We start from the raw sequence: 23,413 nt of genomic DNA on the forward strand, positions 1-23,413 counted from the left end.
TAGCCCCCCTAAGACTTATTATCACCTTTATGGCCCCTCCTTCCTCGTGTGAGGACTACGGACAATGATGCTGATCGCCTATACAATGGGTGAAGATGAGAGCAAGGTAGTTGGTCCAATAAAGGCCAAGAGCAAAAACGACAACATGTCCTAGAGGATAGAGGAAACGAGAGGTGATGATAATAGCGGAGGTAATGTAGGGGCAGTGTAAGGCAAAGGCAGGTTTAACGAGGGCCAAGAGTAAAATTATCATTTATGAAAAAAATGAGTGCTTTGTAAAAATTTGTCAAAGATAAGAGTTTTTTTTTAAAATTTACATGTATATATATATATATATATATATATATATATATATATATATATATATATATATATATATATATATATATATATATATATATATATATATATATTCCAGAAGCAGCTTCAATTTTTTTCCTATATTATTCAGGATATTGTATTCTATTCATAATTTATTTCACACCATTAACTTCATTTTAAAAAATTAATCACAAGAGGATGAATTACTATGCAAATTGGTATGCCAACAATTCAAAGATCCCGTGGGAACATGTAAGAGTCTTAATATATAATGGTCACCTTCATAACATTCTCCTACACTTGGCTCGATATGGCCACCTTGATAACTTTGAATGGAGTTGTAATATGCACATAGCTGTAATTGGAATCCCGTCTCCATATGAGTATCCTCTCAATGCAGAGCTGAGCTTTCCTTAGGCACAATCACCATGGATTCAACCTCTTCCAACATAACTCCTTCTTCTTCTTCTTCGTATTTTGTGATATCTTAAAAAGGAGTTGTGCCCCCCAACAAATCTTCTAATCTTTTGTTGGAATTTAATTATGTCAAATGATTTCTTTCAATTATATCACTCTCTTCTTGCAAATTCAAACGTAGGCAAACACTAAAACGTTACATGCATACCTTCGAAGGAAAGTGATCCTTTGCCGATTACATTTGTTGCTTAGAAGTGAAAGAAAAATTAAGATCGAAGACAAGGGTAGTCAAGTAATTGCATGGGAAAGTTCTACAGCAAGTCAAACGAATCAAGAACAAGGCATAAGAGCTCAATGGTGCTTTACGTTAAGGTAGTCCAACCTCCCAAGGAAGGAAGGATATGGGAGGCATAAAGATGGTAGCAAAGAGCAAATGGTTGGTTGCCAAACTCCCCCATAAACAACAAGTAGTTTATCCATGTCCCCTAGTTTTCTAGTCTACTCTCAACCATCTATCTCACAATGGTGGGTTGTCAATTCCTGCAAGTTTCCATGTTCCATCCTCTTAGAGTCTTTGTTAGCACGACGACCCACTTAAGATACAAAAAACTAGCTTAAAACTCATGTCGTATGCTGGCAACAAATCCTAAGAAGTACTTTCAGAACGACATCTTCGAAGAAAAAAATTACCTACCATGCAAGAGGAAGAACTCTGTGTCTTGTTTATTAGTAGATTTGGTTGACCTGATGGTCAACGGCATGTACATGACTGACCTTTGAAGGCAAACACACTGGCTGATGACCATATGAAAGCACCATACAGTAATGATCGTCAATGCATGATGATGAAACATGTACATTAGAGATATATGTGTTATAAAGTTTATTTGGTGAATTTTCAAAAAAAAAAAAGTGGCCATTTTTCATAGGAGTCTACCTGTGGGTAATCCTATGGACCAGTGTATAGATGAATCATTTCAATTCTTTGGTTATAATATTTTGATAGAGGTATCAAAAACATATCCTAACTAAATAGAAAAGTCTCACAGCTTAGTTGTTCCTATTCCTAAACTAATAAAGATATATGTTTCACAGCATATATTTCTGCAAGACTTTGTTTTAAGTTTATTGTCTTACTTATAATATTTTTGAATAGATTTATTTAAAAATATATGGAGAACACTATAAACTTATTTAAAAATATTCTAATTAATATATGTGTTATTTAAAAATAGATTTATGATGCTTTATTGGAGGTACCAAAAATACTGTAAAGTTACTCAAAATTACTATATCTGATAATAAATTTTATACATTACTTGTCTTAGGGTATGTATTTCAAGGCTTATGACAAATAAGTGTCACCTTTTGAAAAATACGAAAAGGGATAGTACCGCAAAGAGAAAAAAGAAAAAAACTTTTCTCTCATGACTTCTCCCGAGTTTAAATTATATATTTGATATTGCCATCTAAGTATAATATTAGTCATATATTGTTGATATTATAGGACCAAAAATACAAAAGTTAAAAGGCTATTGTTGATAGTACTTTAAGATTTCTTTTTTTCAAAGGTAATGAATTGCGGGCAAATAAATATAAAATTAGTCATATGTTATTTATTATAGATCAGAAAAAGTTAAAAGTATTAGTCTTCGTGCTATTTTATTTTATTTTTTTAAAGATAAATGATGAAAAAAGATAATCTATCAAAATCTTATTAGTATATTGATATTGTGGGTCTGGAAGATACTAATACATATTCTCAATTGCTAATCTACAACCCTTACAAATGTAGTGGTGAAGTATTTCTAATGATGGTGGACATTATTTATCCTAGGTATTAACAATGGGTAAGAAAATTAAAAATCTAAAGTAACTTATCATGACTTCAATCTTATTGTTTTACCTTCTAATTAAATGGGATATATAGGATACATATTTTCTTTATACAATATAGATATATGAACCATAAATCTATTTTTAAATATAAATAAAGTTTTTTCCATAAAGAATAAATAATAAAGATGATATTCAAGCTATCAAAGTTTTTATCAGTTAAACTAAACTAATCTAATCTGTGGTTAAATATAAATAAAATTATTATTATGTTTGTCGCATGTGTGACATTATTTTGTTAATTTAATTTAAATAAATAAATATATATATATAATTTAGATTAGAAATTGTCTTTCATTAGCATTTCAAAAGGTATTAGCGAATGCAGTATTCAAAGTAGATTTATAGGATAAATGTATGTAGTCTTATTTTTTATATTTAAGAAAATTATAAAGATAAAATTATAACAAAATATCGAATTATGCCAACTATAACTGAAAACATTTATCATTATTATCGGCCAAAAGAAATTAACAAATCAATAGAAGTTGTCAATCCATATTATTGCCGCATGTCATCATCATTGCATAATTATCCTTATAATTTACCAATGTCTTAGGTCTTATTCATCGTAAACAGAAGCTTTTCCAATATGAATTTGAGTCAAGAAAGCGAGTCAATCTATGTGTTAGCTGTCGAGAGATATTTAATCTATCGAGTCATAAATTTCTATTAGTGATCTGAAATTTCTTGAAGGGGTTTCATACCAGGAATCAGAATTTAAATTACTACTTGGTGAGGTTGATAATGAACTTGTTGGAGCAGAATCTGTTTGATTATACGGAGTGTCTAGTTCTGCTGGAATCTATATTTGTGTTCCACCTTTATTGGTCTCTCAATTTCAATTTGTCCTTTCATCAAACATAATATTTCTGTTAATAATAATTTTGCCACTAACAGGGTTATATAATTGATATGTTTTCGATCGTAAGGAATAACCAATTAAGATACATTTTTCAGATTTTTTATCAAGCTTGTGATGATTTTGTGAAGTCACCAAAACGTAAGCAATACAACCAAAAATTCTTATATGATTAACACTTGGTTTCATACCATACCAAGCCTCAAAAGTTTGATTCATAAGAATCTTTGTTGGTGAAATATTCAATAAATAAACTGTTGTTTCAACTGCTTCTATCCAAAACTGATTTGGAAAATGTTTTCCTTTAAACAAACTTCTTGTCATTTCAACGACAATCTGATTCTTACGTTCAGCTACATCATTTTGCTCCGGTGTATATGGTACCGTCAATTCTATGTGAATACCATTTTCTTCACAAAAATAATTAAACTCATTAGATAAAAATTCACCACCTCTATCTGCACAAAGTGTCTTTATGTGTCTACCATTTTGCCTTGCTATAAGTACCTTGAATTTTCAAAAATTATCAAATGTTTCAAATTTTAGTTTCAGAAAATATACCCAACTCATGCGGCTATAATATTAGTAAATAATAAAAAATATTGACTTCCACCAAATGATTTTGTATTCATAGGTCAAATGATTTTGTATTCCTACTTTCCCTTGATTTGTCTTCATCTTAATTATTCATTTTTCCTTCCACTTGGATTTGCTTATTATCTCCAAGTCTAACTTTCAACTCGTGAGTTTCATCAATATCTCTAAATATTGATTTTATGCCAGACTCCTTAATTGCGGCAATAATATGATCAAATTTCGGAGTTAAACTTCTCAAAACTTTTGCAACAATTATATGATTAGGAAGATATTCACCATAAGATTTCATTTGATTAACAGTTTTAATCACTCGAGAAAGAAAATCTTGTACCGATTCACTGCTTTTCATGAACAAAATTTCAAACTCACGACGAAGGGTTTAAAGTTTTACCGTAATCACCCTTGATAAGTCTTGAAATTCATTTTGAAGTATTAACTAAGCTTGCTTTGAGGTTGTCGTTGCTGTAATTCTCGAGAAGATTGTCTCATGTACAGCTTGTTGAATGAAGAACAATGCCTTTGAGTCCTTCTTTCTATTCTCTCTCAACCTGATTTCGTCATCCGAATCCACATATCTATTCTTTATTAAATTCCAAAGATCTTGAGACTTGACTAAAGTCTTCATTTTGATACTCCAAAATTCACAGCATTTGCTTGAGAAGATGAGAATAAAGGGTTACGACATAGAATTGCCATTGAAAGTCATAATGCCCAGTTTAGATTGTAACTAAGATTGTAACTAGGCTCTGATATACTACAATGCAATTAAAAAGAATCCTTTCGATGATGCAATATTTAAAACAGAATGATTGATAAGAACACTTATAAAATATTTTCAAGTACACAGACTCTCTATATACCTTACTTTATGAACTATGGTCATATTTATAGGACTTAGTAGTAACCACCTCACTCCCCTGTCACCATAATTGAGATAATTATTGAAATTACCCTATAACTACCTAATTGAGGTAGTTATTGAAACTACTTTATAACTATTAGATCATGATAACTAATTAGATAACTATGAAAAATCTCAACAAAACTATGCGAGATGGAAACAGGAATGGGAAGAAGAACAGCCGCTCAGTACTTTGATCCCGTACTTCATTCCCGAGTGTCTTCGCTACTCCAATCCGGGGTATCCATCGAGACACGGGGTATCCATCGAGACACATTCGTGTCTTAGATTGCTGTTCTTATCGAGCTGTAAGGCTGCGCATGGGAAGAAGAACCGCCAGAATGAATGTGCCTCTGATTCCATGAATTCCTTCCAATACCCCTAGTTATGCATAGCCGAGTAAAAGACAGCAAGAAAAGAACCACGAGAGCCCCCCGGCCGAAAGGGAGAATACATTCTCGGGGATGTCTTCGAGAGCCATCCAAAAGCTTACTTTCCTAGTCTCCGTAAGGGTGATTACTAGAGAATGCGTTCACTTGTGTTCATCCGCTCCATTTCAGTGGTTGTAATGGAAATATATGCACCGACGGAATGCACATTATATCTTACACTCGGAGTTGTAATGGAAATATATGCACTGATGGAATGAACGATTACCTTACACTTGGATACCCAATTGCTTGCGCTTTTGTCACGATCAGATCAATCAAGTGTAAACAATAGCACATAATCTTCTGATCGGTTGGTTGGTACTCAAATACCATACATAATATGAGTATGTTCTCATCACAAAAGATCATTAGAAGTTGTTTAGTTGGAGGTTTCAGTGGTTTTATATTTCTGAAAGAGCAGTAGTACTCACATCCTTAATCTTGTACTTCAGATTGGTGGCTAAAGCAAATCATACGCAACACATTTCTTTTATTAATGTTCTTGAGAAAGTCATTTTTCATTCCATCCAGATTGATGACTGGTGCACCTGGCTGTAGATCAAGAATCTTCTTTTATGTAGCTACCATAAATAGGAATGAATTTGCGCACTACCTTCCCAACTTGGAATGGTATCTTATCTGCTAACGAAGGATCTATCATAGATGCTAAGGGTATTTTGGACTTCAAAATGGTCGGACAGGATATACGTAAATTCTTTTTGATAAAATAACAACTTCCACTTATATATATATATATATATATATATATATATATCATATCCAAATAGAAACTCGGAAGCTGCACCCAATCAAACATGAGAGATGTGGACTATCTGCAGATGTATTGCTTGCTTTAAGAATCTAGTATGACATGATAAACCTTTAAAATGCTTTTCCCAATGGCATGACTGAAACAATAAACTTGATATGAAATGCCACCATCTCAACAAAATCTGATACTCAACCTATTTTTACGAGTTCATTTTGATATGCTTGAAATAAAAAGTTCTGTTCAAAAGGCATAAAAGACATGCGCACATACCTGCTGACAAACCTTGGAGGAGTTTCATCAGTTGTCTTTCCAAGCATTGTCAAATCCTGGTGATGAAGAGCAAGTACTTTTGAATTCATGTAAACCATACAGTTGCATCAATATATTTGACATGGATTCTAGTCCGCCTTCAGTCAAAAGCTTATCTACATCAATTGATCTGTTGCGAATCTTATTAACTTCAGAAGTACGAGGGCAGTCCTCTTACTTGAGATCTCTCTCACTGTGCCCTCACTAATTAGTTCTAGATCTTGACAGCTCATATATGAGCCACATTTATGACTCCCTCTTCGCCTGCAATGCATGGATCTTAACCAGGACAACCGCAGCATTAGAGATGTCATTGTAGAGAGAGGACAAGATCTAACACAAGTTAACACCACAAGCGCATCACTAGGAAATAGTAGGAGCTCCGAGTCACAGTTGGAAACCTAATTCTTCTGCTCCATTTGCTTGCAGAATTTGGAGTTCTCCGTTCTAGGGCAATTGACTCTTTCCTGGAAAGAAGATGACACAGAATTAATCAAGCAACAAACCACTTTCGACTGGTAAATGATCACAGGAGTGATAGGATTTACCACTACTGTTATCGGAGGAGGTCGAAATAGTAGTTGAGCAACGAGGATCACACTTGGCCCACTTCGATTCATGTTACAAGAAGCACATAAAGACATTGCCATTATTAATCTCTTCAGAAGGAGGTTGTTGGTGACATCACTTACATTCTTCGAAGCCATGCTAAAAGCTTCTCGGTGCGGGATATCAGGTTTAGCTGCCTTGATTCGTTGTATTTCCTCCCTGCCATGGTTTGGTTTCTGAGTAATGTATTTTCTGGATTTATACTGAAGCAACAATATATTCAAGTTCTTAGCTAGTTTTTGACTGCAGTTCCAATCATAGAGTCAGGAAATTGCCCATTGCCTTGTGTCGAGTAACTTTTTAAGATCAGTTTAATCTATCAGATTTATATCATGTCTAGATATGAATCTTATGCTTTTAGGAAGCTTATGTCAAACCTACATAGAATCTGAATATGAACCAAGGAAGGCAGTATTAGATTTTCTTTCTATTGTTTAGGTCTCCTAATGGTTTTTATTTGCTGTGTCTGTAACTCATCGACGTATTTGATTTACTAACAGCCAATGTTTTTTTGTCTCCGGTTGTAGGGTGAGATTGCATGCATATCCTTTCCCAAATGATTAATGTCTTCTTCCAATTGTCTTTATGACTGTGGTTTCATTCCTTCAACGTTTGACTTGTAAGGAGAGCAACACCAACTCCTGAGGTCATCTACTATGATGCAACATTTCGCATTGCTCAGACTAAGAGAATCCACAGTAAGATTTAAGATTCTTGAAAGAAATGATTAGCATGGCAATAATGGTTGAAGTCATGCTTTGGCAGCAGAAGTAGATCTTCCAAATTGGCAGTACACATTTTCTGTTTCAGATTTACTCCGGCTTAGGAGTTTGTGTGCATCAAAGTAGGTTGCATCGATAAAGGATGGATCTGCTACATGGCTCAGATGTGCATCAAACAGGACAGAAAGGCTATGATGTATGCGTGCATGAACTTCTTTTATACCTATTGGTAGGTGTCGTGCTGTATTGTTTCCGAAAGAAAAGGTGTTCTGCTATTTTATTTCATGCTTTACGGACATCATATATTTTGATGAAGGATTTGATGTTAGTTGACGATATCACAGCAGTCTGCGGTTTCATTCACATCTCATCTACTAAAACGTATGAGGATTTTGCTGGTGATGGTGATGTCTACGGTCAGATCGAATCAGATGATATGCTGCTCATTCATGATATGCAACAAAGAAACCAAATCAGAAGATATCATTTTCAGTTAGTTCTTACTTCATGAATCGATTGTAAGCCGAAGGCATCCTGTGTTTCTTCTCCGGAGCTGTCATCAATAATTCAACCAAGATTTCTTAAATGGAGAACTCCCAATAGCAGAAAAAGAAACACGAAAATGCGGAGGTCAAAAAGACTTACGTTTCATGACAAATCGCGGTTTCTGGATCATTTGTTCACTTGAATTCGATGACGATGATGGAGGTGAAGGTTGGCCTCTCAAGCAATCACTGCAAGGACCCTAATTCAAAACAAAGATCAGTTTCATGTATGCAATGTACTCTCCCACTCTTCTCTTCTTTCAAGATCTACTTGTGAGCCTAAAAGCTAGCACCGAACGTGTAGCCTTGAAAGAGAGAGACGAGAGAAAAAGGAAAAGATGATCCAGGTTGTCTTTTTCTTCCAACAACAAATCGAAGAAAGCCATAGGAACAAGAATCTGATTGAGTATTAGAATTATCCTAGTCTATGTACGAATCTTGTGATATAAGTGCTAGACATCTGATGGATTCAGTAGACAAGAAATTGAAACCTGAAGGCCCATCCGGTGATCGGTGGGAGTAAGGGACTGCACCGTGGCTCTGGGGCTCAGAAAGGAGAGATGGCTGCAGTGACCACATTTCACGGTTACCGTGTCCATCACCCGCTTGCAAGGGACGCCAACCTGCAGCCAAGGGAGAGGTTTGTTACCATTCAAGATCGGCGTGTGATCCAACATTCTTTTCACAGATCTGTCTATGGGAAGAACTCTTCTATAGGTTTCCTTTTCCGAGAGACCGTAAATAGAAATAGGAGCACTCTTTGGCCAAAGAAGATCTCTTAGTTTTGGTAAAGGGAAAGGTGATGGACTGATGGAGTAGACATCAAAGGCAGCCCTCACAAGGGAAAGAAGAATGCTCAAACTCAGGAGGGGGCTTCCTATTATCTGCCTGAAATATATGCTGTCAGGGATTCATGCAACCCCTGACCTCCAATTTTGGAGGAAGCTATCGTTTCTAGCTTCCTCATGAATGTAAACAACTGGATCTCCCCTGAACAGAGGCTATAGAAGAAAACCCTAGAAGACATCTGGAACTTTCTCTGGTAACATCATCATGAACATTATAACAGCGGAAGAAGTGCAAAGCAAAATAGCACTTTCGATTGGATCTTCTCAAACATCATCTATGGTTAAGGGATCAAAAGTGAACAGAAAGGTAAGGCAAAATAAGCTGAAGAAGAGAACATGATCTGGAGCAGCCTCCACCGAGAACCTTGCTCAGAGAGCAAGATCATATTGGCTGAGGAGGATGTTCCTTCTCATGGGTGCATCTTTCCTGTGACTCTAAAGCACCACGGTTGGCCACACACTCTTTAATCTTAGACTCTTAAGGAATTACCGCAAGAACAGTGTTGCAGTAGGTGCAGCGCACGTAGCACAGGCGATCGGTGGGAGGTGCCAGATCCATGAGCAAGAAGAAGAGACAAGCTAAGATGGAGGAGGCGGGGAGGAGATCGGCCTCCTCCTCTCCCGTGCCCAAGAGCTGCTCACAGGAGTAGTGGGCATGCGCCATGTCTTAGGGTTCCTATTCTCTCAATAATGCCCGGGGGAACCCCACCCATGGGACGTACGGCCCCGCCACCCCAACTTGGGAACAACAAGCTATTTGTCATCCTATTATGTTTTTCTCGTGTTATCTTGGGATGGTGTTTAGCGTGCCTTTAGCTCCAGATCTCTATAACAGAGCTTAGACTTTGACCTCGCCTTCCTTGTGCTTTTTATCTCCCTCTACATCTACATGATTACATAGGCGGAGGTGGATCAACAGAACAAGGTTCGATTAAGGGATGATGGCCCTCCAAGATTCGCCCGTATCCAGAAAAGATACATCCAACGAGGAAGAGTACGATCTAGTTTCAGAAGCTGCGTCGTCTTGCATCAAGCAACGCAAATGTATCGAGGAGACTTGCGGAAATGATCGGATGCCTATACCAGCCTGCATCAGTCCCCGTTGCAGAGCAAAGCTTCAAGGACTTCCAAACCCCCCCCCCAACTTTGTTTGGCTCGTGGACATGCCATGAGGCATGCAGAAGCGCAACATATCGCGAGAAGATGAGCAGAAATGTGGAGGGGATCAGTTGTCATTGTCTTTGAGGGGCCACCGAGTGCGGGAAGTGATGTGACGGTTCCTCGGTTTCCCATAGGGGTAAAAGAAAGGACAAACCCCCTCACCCTCTCCCTCTTCGTGTAATCACGCCTTTTGTCTCCATCATAGCCTTCTGATCTCTCAAACCCCACCCCGTAGGCTCTGCGGGAGGGGCGGTGGTGTGCTTGGTCAAGCAGCTTTAATGGATATGGATCCAGGCTTCACTTTCTCCCATCTTGGGAAAGGGTGAGTTGATGAGACAGCCAAGAACAGATGCCTGCAGCACACTTGCTCACCCCCAACGGAGGGAGTGTATGTTCATGGTGCATCTGTTCTCCACTTTTCTTTACCCTGGGAAGTTCTTCTCTTCTGCTTGGTTTTGGGTGTCGGTCCACACTCTCATGAGCAGAATCAAGGCTTTTTACCATGCTGAGTACAGAAAACCGTGCATAGATCTGAGCTGAAGCTTTCTTTTCTTTTCTTTTCTTTGATGCTGTGATTATCTCGTGAGGTGGATGATGATGGGTGTTGCACATGTGCTCGTGCAGAGCGATGCTGGAATGCTTCTGCGCCCCGCGCTGGTGCGGAGTAATTGCGAAGCAGGCCGACGGTGCTCGCTTTCTGCGCTCCGTGCGTACTCTGCATGAACGATGCCACCTGCGTCTTCATTAGCAGTAGGGTTAGGAGGAGGCTTTTTAGCCTATCACTGCATCAAGTGATCGCTCTCTCTCTCTCTCTCTCTCTCTCTCTCTCTCTCTCTCTCTCTCTCTCTCTCAGTGAGTGGACACTGAGCAATGCATTTGATGAGGCTCATTAGATCCCAGTCGATAGAAATATGCTATCGGCACAGCTACGTATGTATGCATTGGAAAATGTTGTGCGAAAAAAGATGGCCGAACACTATCTTCTAAATGATAAGAAATTGAAGTGTTAGCTTCACAACACAAACCGAAGATTAAAAGCCTTCAAATCGTAATGATGTCCAAACCATATGGCTTTGTTCCTTCAATAATTAATTAAATTGAAATTAATGGTTGGCTCGCTTTCAATAATCAATTAAAAATCCAAAACTGTATGTCTTTGTTCCTTCATTTATCCACTTAAAATCTACATCAATCTCAATCATGCACTATCACTAGAGAACTTTCATGCTCGAAGGGATATCTGTCAGCGATCAGAATGAGAATCTTTGTCTTCACCATCGGATGTTATTTCAGGGAATTCTGAAGAAAGTGACCCTTTGAAGCTATTGAGGACTTTTGTCACATGAAAGACCAATAATTTCTTGGCTCTATTTGATTGAATAGTGGGATCATTATTTCACCATGCAAATCAAAGAAGCCGATCTCCTTCTTGATGCAAGGCATACGCACTCAATATGGTAACACTATCTCCACTACAATGCATGTTCTAGCATCAATGCATAAACATTGATGCTACAATCTCACTAGTCAAATTGATAAATCATGAAAGTTAGGTAAGAAATTGCTAGTGAAGGTATAACTATATTCCCTCAAAAAAGAGTGAAGAGTTGCTCTCTCTCTCTCTCTCTCTCTCTCTCTCTACGATATTGTGGTCATTTACATTTATGTATTTGCTCCCATTTGACTTACAAAAAGGAAAGTGTCACTCGAACAAATATGTGTGTGTTAACTTGTCAAGATCCCCGTAGCATTCATACACTTATCTGTTAATTCGATTCTTTCTCCCTCTCTTATTATCTTAATTATTAAAAGAATCAAAAGAAATATAATGGAAAACGTGAAAGAATAAATTGTGTACTATGCCAAACAAGACATGACAAAGGAGTAGAGGTGGCCAGATTTTGTTCTCTGAGCTCAAAGTTGGTGGTAGTATTTGGATGATAATGCCATCAGCTTAAACATGAGAAAACAACAATTACCATGGCTTACTAAATTTAGCTTTCTTCAAGTAATGGTTTCATAAAATCTTGGGCCAAATCGATTGAAACGTGAACAAAAAATGATTGACTCCGACATCCAAGAAGTATGTGTGAGCGTAAGTGATGGCCACAAACAAAGCGTTCATCTTGTCACCATCTAAAGTGGCCTCAAATGTGACGAAGTTATAGCCAAGATCATGTATTTGTTAATTCCTCTCTTTGGTTTGAGAAAATGTTAGCAATCCAGCTTCACCAACACAAGTTTATTAAGAACACTAATAAATGTAAAGATCTTATCCAAGGATAGATCTCAAAATTTGGTGTGGTGAGGAGGAGTTCACCACCAAAGACAGCTACAAGTCGTATTGTTGGCATGGGATGTTTGTTGTGCCATTCCTCACTCTCCCAACATCAATTGCAATTTGTCTTCTTTCCGAGATGATAAGTGCTGGGATCCACATATATGTTCTGGAGTCTACAAGGACTTGGAGGAATCAAATATGAACGCCAGATCCATTTCCAAGCTCCATATGAACACTATCAAGCACTAGATTCGAATCATGTACTCCAATTCTTGTATGACAAAAAAAGATTAAAAGATAATTCATAGATATACCTCAGAATTTTACAACCTTGTTCATGAAAAACAACAATAACTAGGGCAAAGCACAACTATATATATATATATATATATATATATATATATATATATATATATATATATATATATATATATATATATATATATATATATATGTAATCAAATACAAGTGTATGTAGGACATCAATGCATACTCCTACATGCATTGGACAAAATAAAATAAATAATTGTGTGTGTTATTTTTCGCTTTGGAAAAAAAAATCATTGGAGTATTTTCCAATGAGTTTATGAGTTGAGAAATGAATTTCAAAATATTATGACAACTTAGAAATGCAAGGCCTCTTGCTAAAACCTAGACAGTATTTCCATAAAATATTCATTATATTCCAACTCCTAAACAATTCTATTCTAATCATTCATAACATGTTCAATTATGTTTCAACAGCTCATGGAATCCAACAAAATATCATGATCAAAATCTGAATAGGCAACATATTCCTTGTACAATCCAGAGAGTTCTTTACTATCATATAACCACCAAAAACTATGTATTATATCGCAGTCAACACCAATATATTTACATAATTACAAGATCACTATAGTAGATCCATAATAATATTTTATATTAGTATTATACAAGTCCAAAATACGGAGGTTTCTAAATAATAACATTCCCCTCAAGTATGTCTCTACTCCTCAAGATCTGAAAATTTTAAAAAATAGACATATGAGCAAGTAATAGTCCAATAAACGTCAAAACTTATTACGATGCATATGAATAAGTATAAGTATTTTTGTAATCATTTTTAAATTCAGAATCAAACATAGAAATAATCAAATCATTATTTAGTTAATAATTTAAATACCATACATAGGCGAGGAAACAAAGCCATAATTATGTACAAATGACGATGATCTATTCCTTTTTTTTTTTCTTCAAAGAGACGAGGAGAAAATGATTAAAGAAATTATTCTTTTGCAATTTAGTCCTTCTCAAAACTTTTATTTTCAACTAGGCCCTTAAAGAAAATATAATTATTACATCATCAATATGAATATTTGTTTTAAATCTTCAAAAAATTGCCCAAACATAAGATCAACATGATGCACTTTGTGTGTGTAATCTACATATTGAACATATCGAAAATCAAATTCTTATTAGGCTTCAGTGTGAAAATAATTCAAAATTGAATTTAACAATCATCTAAGCAACAATTAGGGATCCGTATATGATCCAATACGACTACCGTAATAAAGATCCATTCTTGAAAAATCATATTAAGTAAGCGGGTTATCGAGGTCCTACACAATTTAGATTTATAAGACCGGTATATGTGTGTGTGTGTGTAACAAAGAAGAAGATTTTGCTGAAGAAGAGGAGAAACGCCGACTCGGCGAAGTTCCACTATTTGGTGTAGAAAGTAGTTCATCAAGTAGGAAAATGGAGAGCCTCCAATCTCACCATTTCATTTTCTTGTTCAACTTGGGACAATATTGGAAGGGCCCCAATGTCGATAGTTCTCACAGCATGATGTCTCACGTAGAGACATTGAATCCACTGTCTTGACATGACTTCCCAAATGATAAGGTGCCAGAACATGACTATTACCCTTTTTCATGCTCACAACCCTATTTTGCTACTTACAAGTTGTGCAGAGTATAAATCAGTCATACTTTTTGGTCCTTTTCACCAGCATAATCCATAGGTAGAAGTGGTCTTCCAACTCACAATTTTATCGATATTATGTTTATAACCATATTTTACTACTTGGATCAACAAATGCCACTTATAAATGTAAATACTAATTTGGTCTACACTAACATGCATGTTTATGATGAGCTTAACTAGTTTGATCACCTATTACTCCACAATTCTGATTGTCTTTCGCCAATAAATCATCCGTTGCTCATAGCCACATGAACAAGTCATTGGACAGATTGGAACCTGGTTAATAAGATTTAACACTCACATTTAATGGTAATAACATCTCGGATAACACGTAATGCATCACTCTTTTACCAATGGACTAAATGAAAAGATTCAGAAAATGGTTTTATCATTCAGAGTTCATTAGATTTAGTTAAAATAGTTAAATCATGGGAAAACACTACCATTTGATGTTATTACACGTTCAATAGCCAGCTTACTCTGATCTGAAATAAAAAGTTTTCTCAGGGTCTGAGCATATATACATCTCTTTCACCGGCCACATTTGCAGGTAATTAGAAGCATTGTAATGGGTGCTATTATATATTCAATCATGGAACCTGTGATGCTGTCGTCTGCGCATAGATAGAATTGGTGGTTACCTACCTCGAGGATCAATGCGTTACAGTGGAGATAGATAGATCGGTAGAAGAAGAGGTGAATAGGAAGTAGAGTTCAGAAGCTATGCAGCCAGATGTAGTTGATAAGAACAAGTCTGCGTCTTCATGCATGCAGCAGCAGCCCTACTACCTGTCCATAGGATGGTCCCTGTAATCATCCACGGATGAGCATCGGATGATAAGCATCGTCCATAGGACGGTCCCCTATGACCACCCACGGATGAGCATCACATGATAAGCATCCTCCAGAGGACGGTCACTATAACCATCCACAGATACCAATTTCTCTGGTAGGAGAAACATATCACCTGTGCATGGATTCTGATGTACTCTTACTCTTCAAATAGCAGCATCTGGAAGCACATGGCCGGAGGTTCGTGGAGGCCAGTTGAAACTTGGGAGGTGAAGGGACATGACCGATGTAAAAGTCATCTTCTCTCTTTCTGGGCATCAATCAGTCCAGGGGCCAGAGACTGGCGTTTGTCATTACCTGGCAAACCCTAGCCCAGCTTCATCCCCCAAACTCAACCTACTGCAGTGGATCCAGTACTGTTCAACTCATCAGTGCCCAATCATATGGACTGTGTCTTTCTCTCTCTCTCTCTCTCTCTCTGATGCACTGCAGGTGGATTTGACCTCCTCCTCATGCATACGAAGAACCAGACTCATGCACTTGATGTGGTGCACATGGACAATGGGGGTCCAGGTTAAACAGGACCACTGAGAGAGTCATGTATGCAAAGGCTTGGTTCACCATCATAGTTGTAGAACGAATCATTGATGAATCCTCGAACAATATACAAAGATTCAGTATGATTATTGTCTCATTTTTGTGCAAGCATTCTCTTCTCTTCTTTGCAAATCATTTCCTCTTCAGCTGTCCTCACTCTTGCCGTGACCAACAACACTACTGTCTCCTAATCCTTCTCTATTATCAGACATCAACCAAACAAATTTTCTGCCTATGGCTGCCGATACAAGACCTGTATCTACCAGTCAGCATACGTATAACATTCCCAACCCAACGACACTACTGTCTCCTAATCCTTCTCTGTTATCAGACAGACATCAACCATACAAATCTTCTGCCTGTGGCTGCCAAGACAAGACTTTATCTACCAGTCAGTATACGAGTAGCATTCCCAACCCAACAACACTACTGTCTCCTTATCCTTCTCTATTATCAGACAGACATCAACCATACAAATCTTCTGCCTGTGGCTGCCGATACAAGATTTTATCTACCAGTCAGCATACACGTAACGTTCTCAATCCAGCAGAAAGTGGGAGGTACAATGTGACAATCCTATTAAGTTTCCTTACGACAATGGAAGGCCACAATCAGAACACATAAATTCAGTTTGTAATTAATCAACACATATGATATTAATAATACAACTCATTTCATAATCAATTCATGCATAAGATATTCATAACTATTCAATCGATTGATTACATAATTCAATCTAGAGCTAATCCATCTTATTCATAACTATTCAATTGATTGATTACATAATTCAATCTATAGCTAATCCATCATGTTTCTGCTACACAACTCTAAAAAATTTAGAGATAATCGTAAACACTGTGACTCATATGCTAGTTAAAATTTATCATAAATAAATATTTTTTAAAAACATATGAATGCTTTACACATTCGATACCTTCTTTCGAAATATGCATAAATATCAAATACTTTTTTTATGCCCATACAATTTACGAAAATTTAAATCTTACATGCATTTTAAAATTATGACTTGATAATAATATTTTTCAAAATAAGATATATTTCAATATATTTTCAAAATAAAAGCATAAATATTTCTAATGTCACATATCAAAGCATAAATATTATAGTGCAAAGACTACCATTCATATAAATATAGCTAATTTGTATGTTAGTACAAAAATCGTAGCAATATCAATGACTACGATCATGTTATATCCCATGACAAGATCTAGAATCATCTTTAACCCCATCGTTTAGCTAACACATATCTCTAAAGCCAAGAATAAATTAGTTTTTGAATAAATATCAATGTCCAACCCACCCTCCCCCCATTGATAAGGTCCAAATCATAATCATACTTACTAGAAAATTGTCATGTCATAAAAAATAACATACCATTTACTATTTGCTGAACTAAGAGTTTAGACAAATCTTTTTGCATCGCTTCAAAGTCACATATTTTTTAATCCATTTCAAATATGATGCTGAATGGACATTTTTATATAAATTAAGTAACGTAAATCAATATACTACTTATACATAATAAATAGCTATTCAAATCATATACTTTTTCAAATCATCAATATATAAATTATTTTATAATATTTTTAGATAATAAAATGACTCGCAATTGACGTAAATCATATATATTTATCAAATCTGAACACATAAAGTAATACTTTCAAAGATAGACTGAAAAGAATCATCGAATACTTATTTTGATCATATATCCTAGATATAACATATTTTCATCTTTCCTTTCCTAATTTTTCCCAATATTTTTTTTATTTCTTTCATAATATAAATATCCAATTAATTAACAACATCAAGATTCATCAATCTATAATTCAAAACTTAAATCTAATTAATAAAAATAGAAGAGAATTCAAATCCATGCCTCATAAATTTTTTTTTACTTGATCTAAATCCTCTATAATTTTCTCTTAATTTTTCTTCCTTTTTTTTTTTCCTTTACGGAGAGAATTAGAGGACTAGAATTGGACTTACTCCACAGCTCTCTGGCATCTACCATTAAATGTTGAAGGAAAATTAGTATATATGTAACTTCTTGAGTTTGGTAAAAGCAACTTCGAGACTAGCTAAGAGAACTGTGAGTCCCACACTGCATGGTGTGCTTGAGAGCGTATCCAATTCTTTGCAATTAGGCTTTATAACTCACTCACAGCTTTATACATCCTTCTACATCAAGTAAAAGAAAATAATGTGACTTATGTTAGGGAATAAAATTCTAATCACCCATTCAGATTATTTCTCCAAGATTTCCATGACCGCTTGTTCTATATGCAATTTGTGAGGAGAACACAACCACTTGATTTGTTGCTGTTTTTATTTTTTTTTAATGCAATAGTTATGCTGACATATACAAGTTTTGGTAGTATAATTCTTGCACGATGTACACTATTTTATGTACTTAATAGAATCATATATGTTAATACATTATGCATGTAGATCATTTGCAACTATTATATGTAAGTATAATATTGAAAAATTTTAGTTTTGAAATCTAAAATCAAATATTAATATATGAAATTTACAATACGTATCTTTCAATATTATTCAGAAGACTTTTATCTGATTGCAAGTGTATAATCATCGGATCCGAAAGCTACAACAATGCTAATATGTAAGAAGAACTAGACTTGTCTTATTCTTTATTCCTATCTTTCACAGGACTGCTATGAGTGATGAATTAGAAACAAAAAGAAAATGAGAGAAAATCTATGATCTCTCAATAACTGATTCACTTGACTAAGGAGAGATGAGTGAATATCTGTAATATCTCAATAACATCATGTATCAACATATTTGTATTGTATATTGAGTCCTTATAAGCTCTTGTCTATTTATAGACGAGAGCAAAGGGTTCAAGATAAGTAATTAGATATTCTCTATCATCAATGTTATCTCTTAAGAAATCTTACTATAATTAGATATCCTTTTTATTGGTTGATAATTATGATCAGAATATAATCATATTTATAATATATCTTATATAATTAGATAGAGTTATATAACTAAACATTCTTCAACTTGGTTCATTAATTGATCATATATAAAAAAAATTAAAAATAAATAAATAAAATAAAATTTTATTAAAAAATAATTTTATTTAATTAGATTCTAAAACTTTGTAAAAATATTTTACACATGCACATAAATTTTATAAAATAAGCTAATAAATCTAATAAACATAATATCATATTAAATATATTAATACGAGTCATAGCAACTATATGTCATCAATTTAATCTAAAATAACCCCTATAACTTATCTTATCAAGACAATTCTATTAGCATTTTCAAACATAATATGTATATGCATAAATGTGAATGAGATAGTAGAAACAAATAATTTTAATTACATAAATAGGAATATCAATTCAAATATGTATTACTATATTTTTTATGGGTTGCTCACAAACTTAATCATAAAAATATATTCTTTCAAACACTTTAGGTTGTAAGTTCTAAATGAATGGATCAATAATCAATATAATAGAACCTAAGTTCTTAATTGATATTAATTATTTCTAGAGTTTTTTTCTCTATCTATCAAGTACTTTATACCATAATGCATAGAGCTACAAACAATAGTATATCTCATTTTTAGAAAAGAAAACTATTGTGAAATATCACAAAGTATCTTTAGCGACTTAATAATTAAGTATGACCATACTAAGTCCTGAGATAAAATTTCATAACTATAAAACTTGATTAGTGGCTTCAAAGTATACCATAAAATCAGCTTTTATTATTACTAATGTAATAATATATTACTTTATATTTTTCTATAAATTGCCCCTCTAATTGATATAGATATAAATTATAAAGTGAACTTCCTATTATCGAGATAATTTATAAAATCAGACATAAAAAATAACATCATTTTAGGTTGGTCTAATTTTATATATGTGAGTATATAATCCTTCATCACTTCTAAATATCATATTACTTTTTGTATAGTCTTTTAAAATTTTCATTCTTGGGTAATTATAATATCTATATAGTATTTTAACTATAAAATTGATATTTGATCTGACATAGGCTTGAACATATAGTAAACTTTCAACTGCGCATACAAAAAGATATTTTTGTTTATCTAATTTTTTAAAGTTATTTTAATAATACATGTTTTGATTAAATTTTTTATTTTTATCATTACTGTACAAAGTTGTATACTAAATCTCTCCAAGATTTGATCAATATATATTTTTTGATACAGTCCTAACAATTCTTGATATCTATATCTAATTATTCCAATACTAATAATATAATATGCCTTATTCGTATCAGCCATCTTAAATTCTTGGTGAGAAATTTCTTTATTCAGTACAATAAACCAAGATCACCATTTACAAATAAAATAATATATATATACTATATAATAATCAGAAATAACAGGTCTCCTTTCCTTTTCAATTATTATCAAAATTTTCAATTGTGAATATTCTACAAGTTCATGATATCAATATTATGTGGGAGTTTACTAATGTTATTTTGTTGTTTATCTTTATTAAATCATTTAGTGATTTGAGAACAATAATCTCTCGAATATAAAATGATAAAGGAACATAAACTTATATTTCCTCAAAGAATCATGTGTTACTTGATTTAACTATTCCTAGATAACTAATAAAATATCTAGAAATAGTCATTGAATCTAATTTTTTTCATATGAATTGAAGATCACTATCTCTGCTGAACAATCTTAAATATGTAAATATCTTAAGTTGGGTTTCTTATCAATTTATAACTCAAAAAAATTGAAGTAACTGACTTACTAGGAATACTATTTAAGATATATATAATGAATCTTAGAGCTTCTCCTCATATTGATTTAGGTATAGAAGAATAACTTATCAAGCTCCCATAATAGTATAATTTTGTCTTTCAGTAATATTATTCTATTATGACACATTAGGTAAAATATACTAAGTACAAATACTTTGCTTTTCTAGGAATATAGCAAAAGAACCAAAATTATAATCAGGTTCATTATAACTATCATAAAATTTATCACTCTTATCAGATCTAATAATTTTGAACTTTTCTATCTAATTATGTTTAGATTTCATTTATGTACACCTAAAGGTGTTAACAACTTTAATATTTAGAAAGTCATATCTTAACGGGTAATCTATAAAGATGATAAAACATATTTCTCGACTAAAACGGGAATATGAATGACCCACAGATGTAAATAAATATAATTTTAAGGAGATCATCAAACTATATTTTATTCTAATATTTGATTATAAGATCATTGCAAACTCAAATTCATATTAATTCTGTAAATACCATTATATAGAGTTCAAAAGTAAACTTTTATTGAATTATAAATATACTAAGTTTATAATCATCAAAAGGGAAACAATATATTGATATTTTCATACAATGAACCTAAATTTCTAAAATTGTAGGAACATGACATGTATCCTCAATATCCATCAAATAAATCATCTCTAAGTGTAGGTAATAAGTACCAACTACTATCACTTTTGTTTTAAGATAATTCTTTGTAACAATGAATATTTATTCTTTAATTTTTGTGATAAATTGAATCACTATTATTAGTAACATATGTTGAAAAATCAAAATCAATCTATCAAATATTAGAAAAGGATTTATGTAATTTTTGATTTGAAACATATAAAGGTCAAATTTATATCTTTCCTTTTCAAATCAAATATTATAATTCTTCTTTAAATGATCTTTTTTGCCATAGAAGTAGTACTATATTGTGAAGATTTTTTTTATAAATTTATATAGTATTTATAAACTTAGATAATTTATACTTCAACTTTCTTTTATTGTTACTAGCTCCTTGAGTAGTACTCAAGATATTATGAGTTTTTCTTGCTTTAATCTTAATTATTTTTAAATATATATATTAGTCGGCTCATTTAAGTTTTACTTATTTTTATTTTCATAGTAAATTTTAAATGAACCAAACTAAAGAAACAAAACTAAGAATAAATTATATAAGAAAGAACTCAACTACATTCATGCTTTATGTTCTTTTAAATTACAGTTTTATCAATTATATTGAGGATATAATTTTGAATTCCTAAAAGACCATCACACTAAATTTCAGTCAGTTCTTTTATTAATATGTCAACCAATGACTTATAAACAAATTAAAATTAATATTTAAATATTCTAATGGATTAATTATATACTATAGTGAAGTCAAAATATAATTAATAATTATCATAAAACTAAGTCTCTTAAATATTTTCTGATCATTTATCTTAATTATTTGTCCTATAGAATTTTTTATAGTTACGTTTGTGATCCTTTCAACTAGTTTGATTAACATCTCACATCTAATATAAAATTACATATGCTCAATCTATTTATAATAATTTAATCCAAAAATAAAGATATTTATCAAAATATAATGAAGAAAGTATCATTGTAATAAAATAAAATAAAATAATATTAATATTTTAAGTTTTTCAATAAATTTTAAACTATTGATATCATCTCTATTTCACTTTTAGATAAAATATTGACATATCTAGTATTTACACAAAATTATTTATTTAGGACCAATAGTGGAATAGTATTGCTATCTTAGGATATACAATCATAAATTATAAGGACATCCAAAACAATATCATCCTACCCTATCACATAATTATTCAAAGTATATTCTCCTTTAAAATTATTTAAATCTCCTAATTATGTGTGTCATTATGAATATTTTTTTAATTATTTAATATAATTTTATAAATTATTCGTTTAGACCATTTTAGCTCAACCAATATAATAATATAAAATATAATTTAAGATATTTTATAAATAATAAAATTTTTATTGTAATTCACTTCTCATAAACTTATTATCCTAGGTGCAACTACTAGTCTGATAAACTTAAGAATATAAGTTATAAATAATATTCATCAAAAATTTTTAATCTAATTTATGTCAAAATAGTTTAATAATAATGATAATCGTAATAATTATTGAACATTACTAAGAAAAACTCATATGATAAATTTAATCATAGTGAGACATAAAATATGCCTTTATATAAAAAAATAAATATTATTTTATAAATTCAAACATATGAATATGAATAACCAAACAAATATTCAAGAATAATAATTAGATTTTTATTTATCATATGAAAAATTTTATCAATATATCATATGAAAAAACTATCAACAACAGTTATTATTATTATTATTATTATTATTATTATTATTATTATTATTAGTATTATATATATATATATATATATATATATATATATATATATATATATATATATATATATATATATATATATATATATATATATATATATATATATATATATATATCACATGAAACTCTTATATTAGTTAACCCTATTTAA

At 32.8% G+C, this 23,413-nt stretch overlaps 1 protein-coding gene across 1 annotated transcript; it reads right to left on the reverse strand.

The window, feature by feature from the left end:
* Positions 1-6,544: 6,544 nt before the first annotated feature.
* On the reverse strand, positions 6,545-9,983 carry LOC103999651 (protein DROOPING LEAF-like). The gene is made up of 7 exons (XM_009421461.3): positions 9,721-9,983; positions 8,874-9,005; positions 8,483-8,582; positions 8,342-8,390; positions 7,199-7,274; positions 7,055-7,115; positions 6,545-6,973 (listed from the first exon to the last, which is right to left on the reverse strand). Exons 1-7 carry the CDS (start codon positions 9,892-9,894, stop codon positions 6,954-6,956), a joined length of 612 nt encoding a protein of 203 aa, XP_009419736.3. The 5' UTR covers positions 9,895-9,983; the 3' UTR covers positions 6,545-6,953.
* Between the last annotated feature and the right edge of the window lie 13,430 nt (positions 9,984-23,413).

This window comes from Musa acuminata, chromosome BXJ3-1, assembly GCF_036884655.1.
Source record: "Musa acuminata AAA Group cultivar baxijiao chromosome BXJ3-1, Cavendish_Baxijiao_AAA, whole genome shotgun sequence".
NCBI classification, from domain to species: Eukaryota; Viridiplantae; Streptophyta; class Magnoliopsida; order Zingiberales; family Musaceae; genus Musa; species Musa acuminata.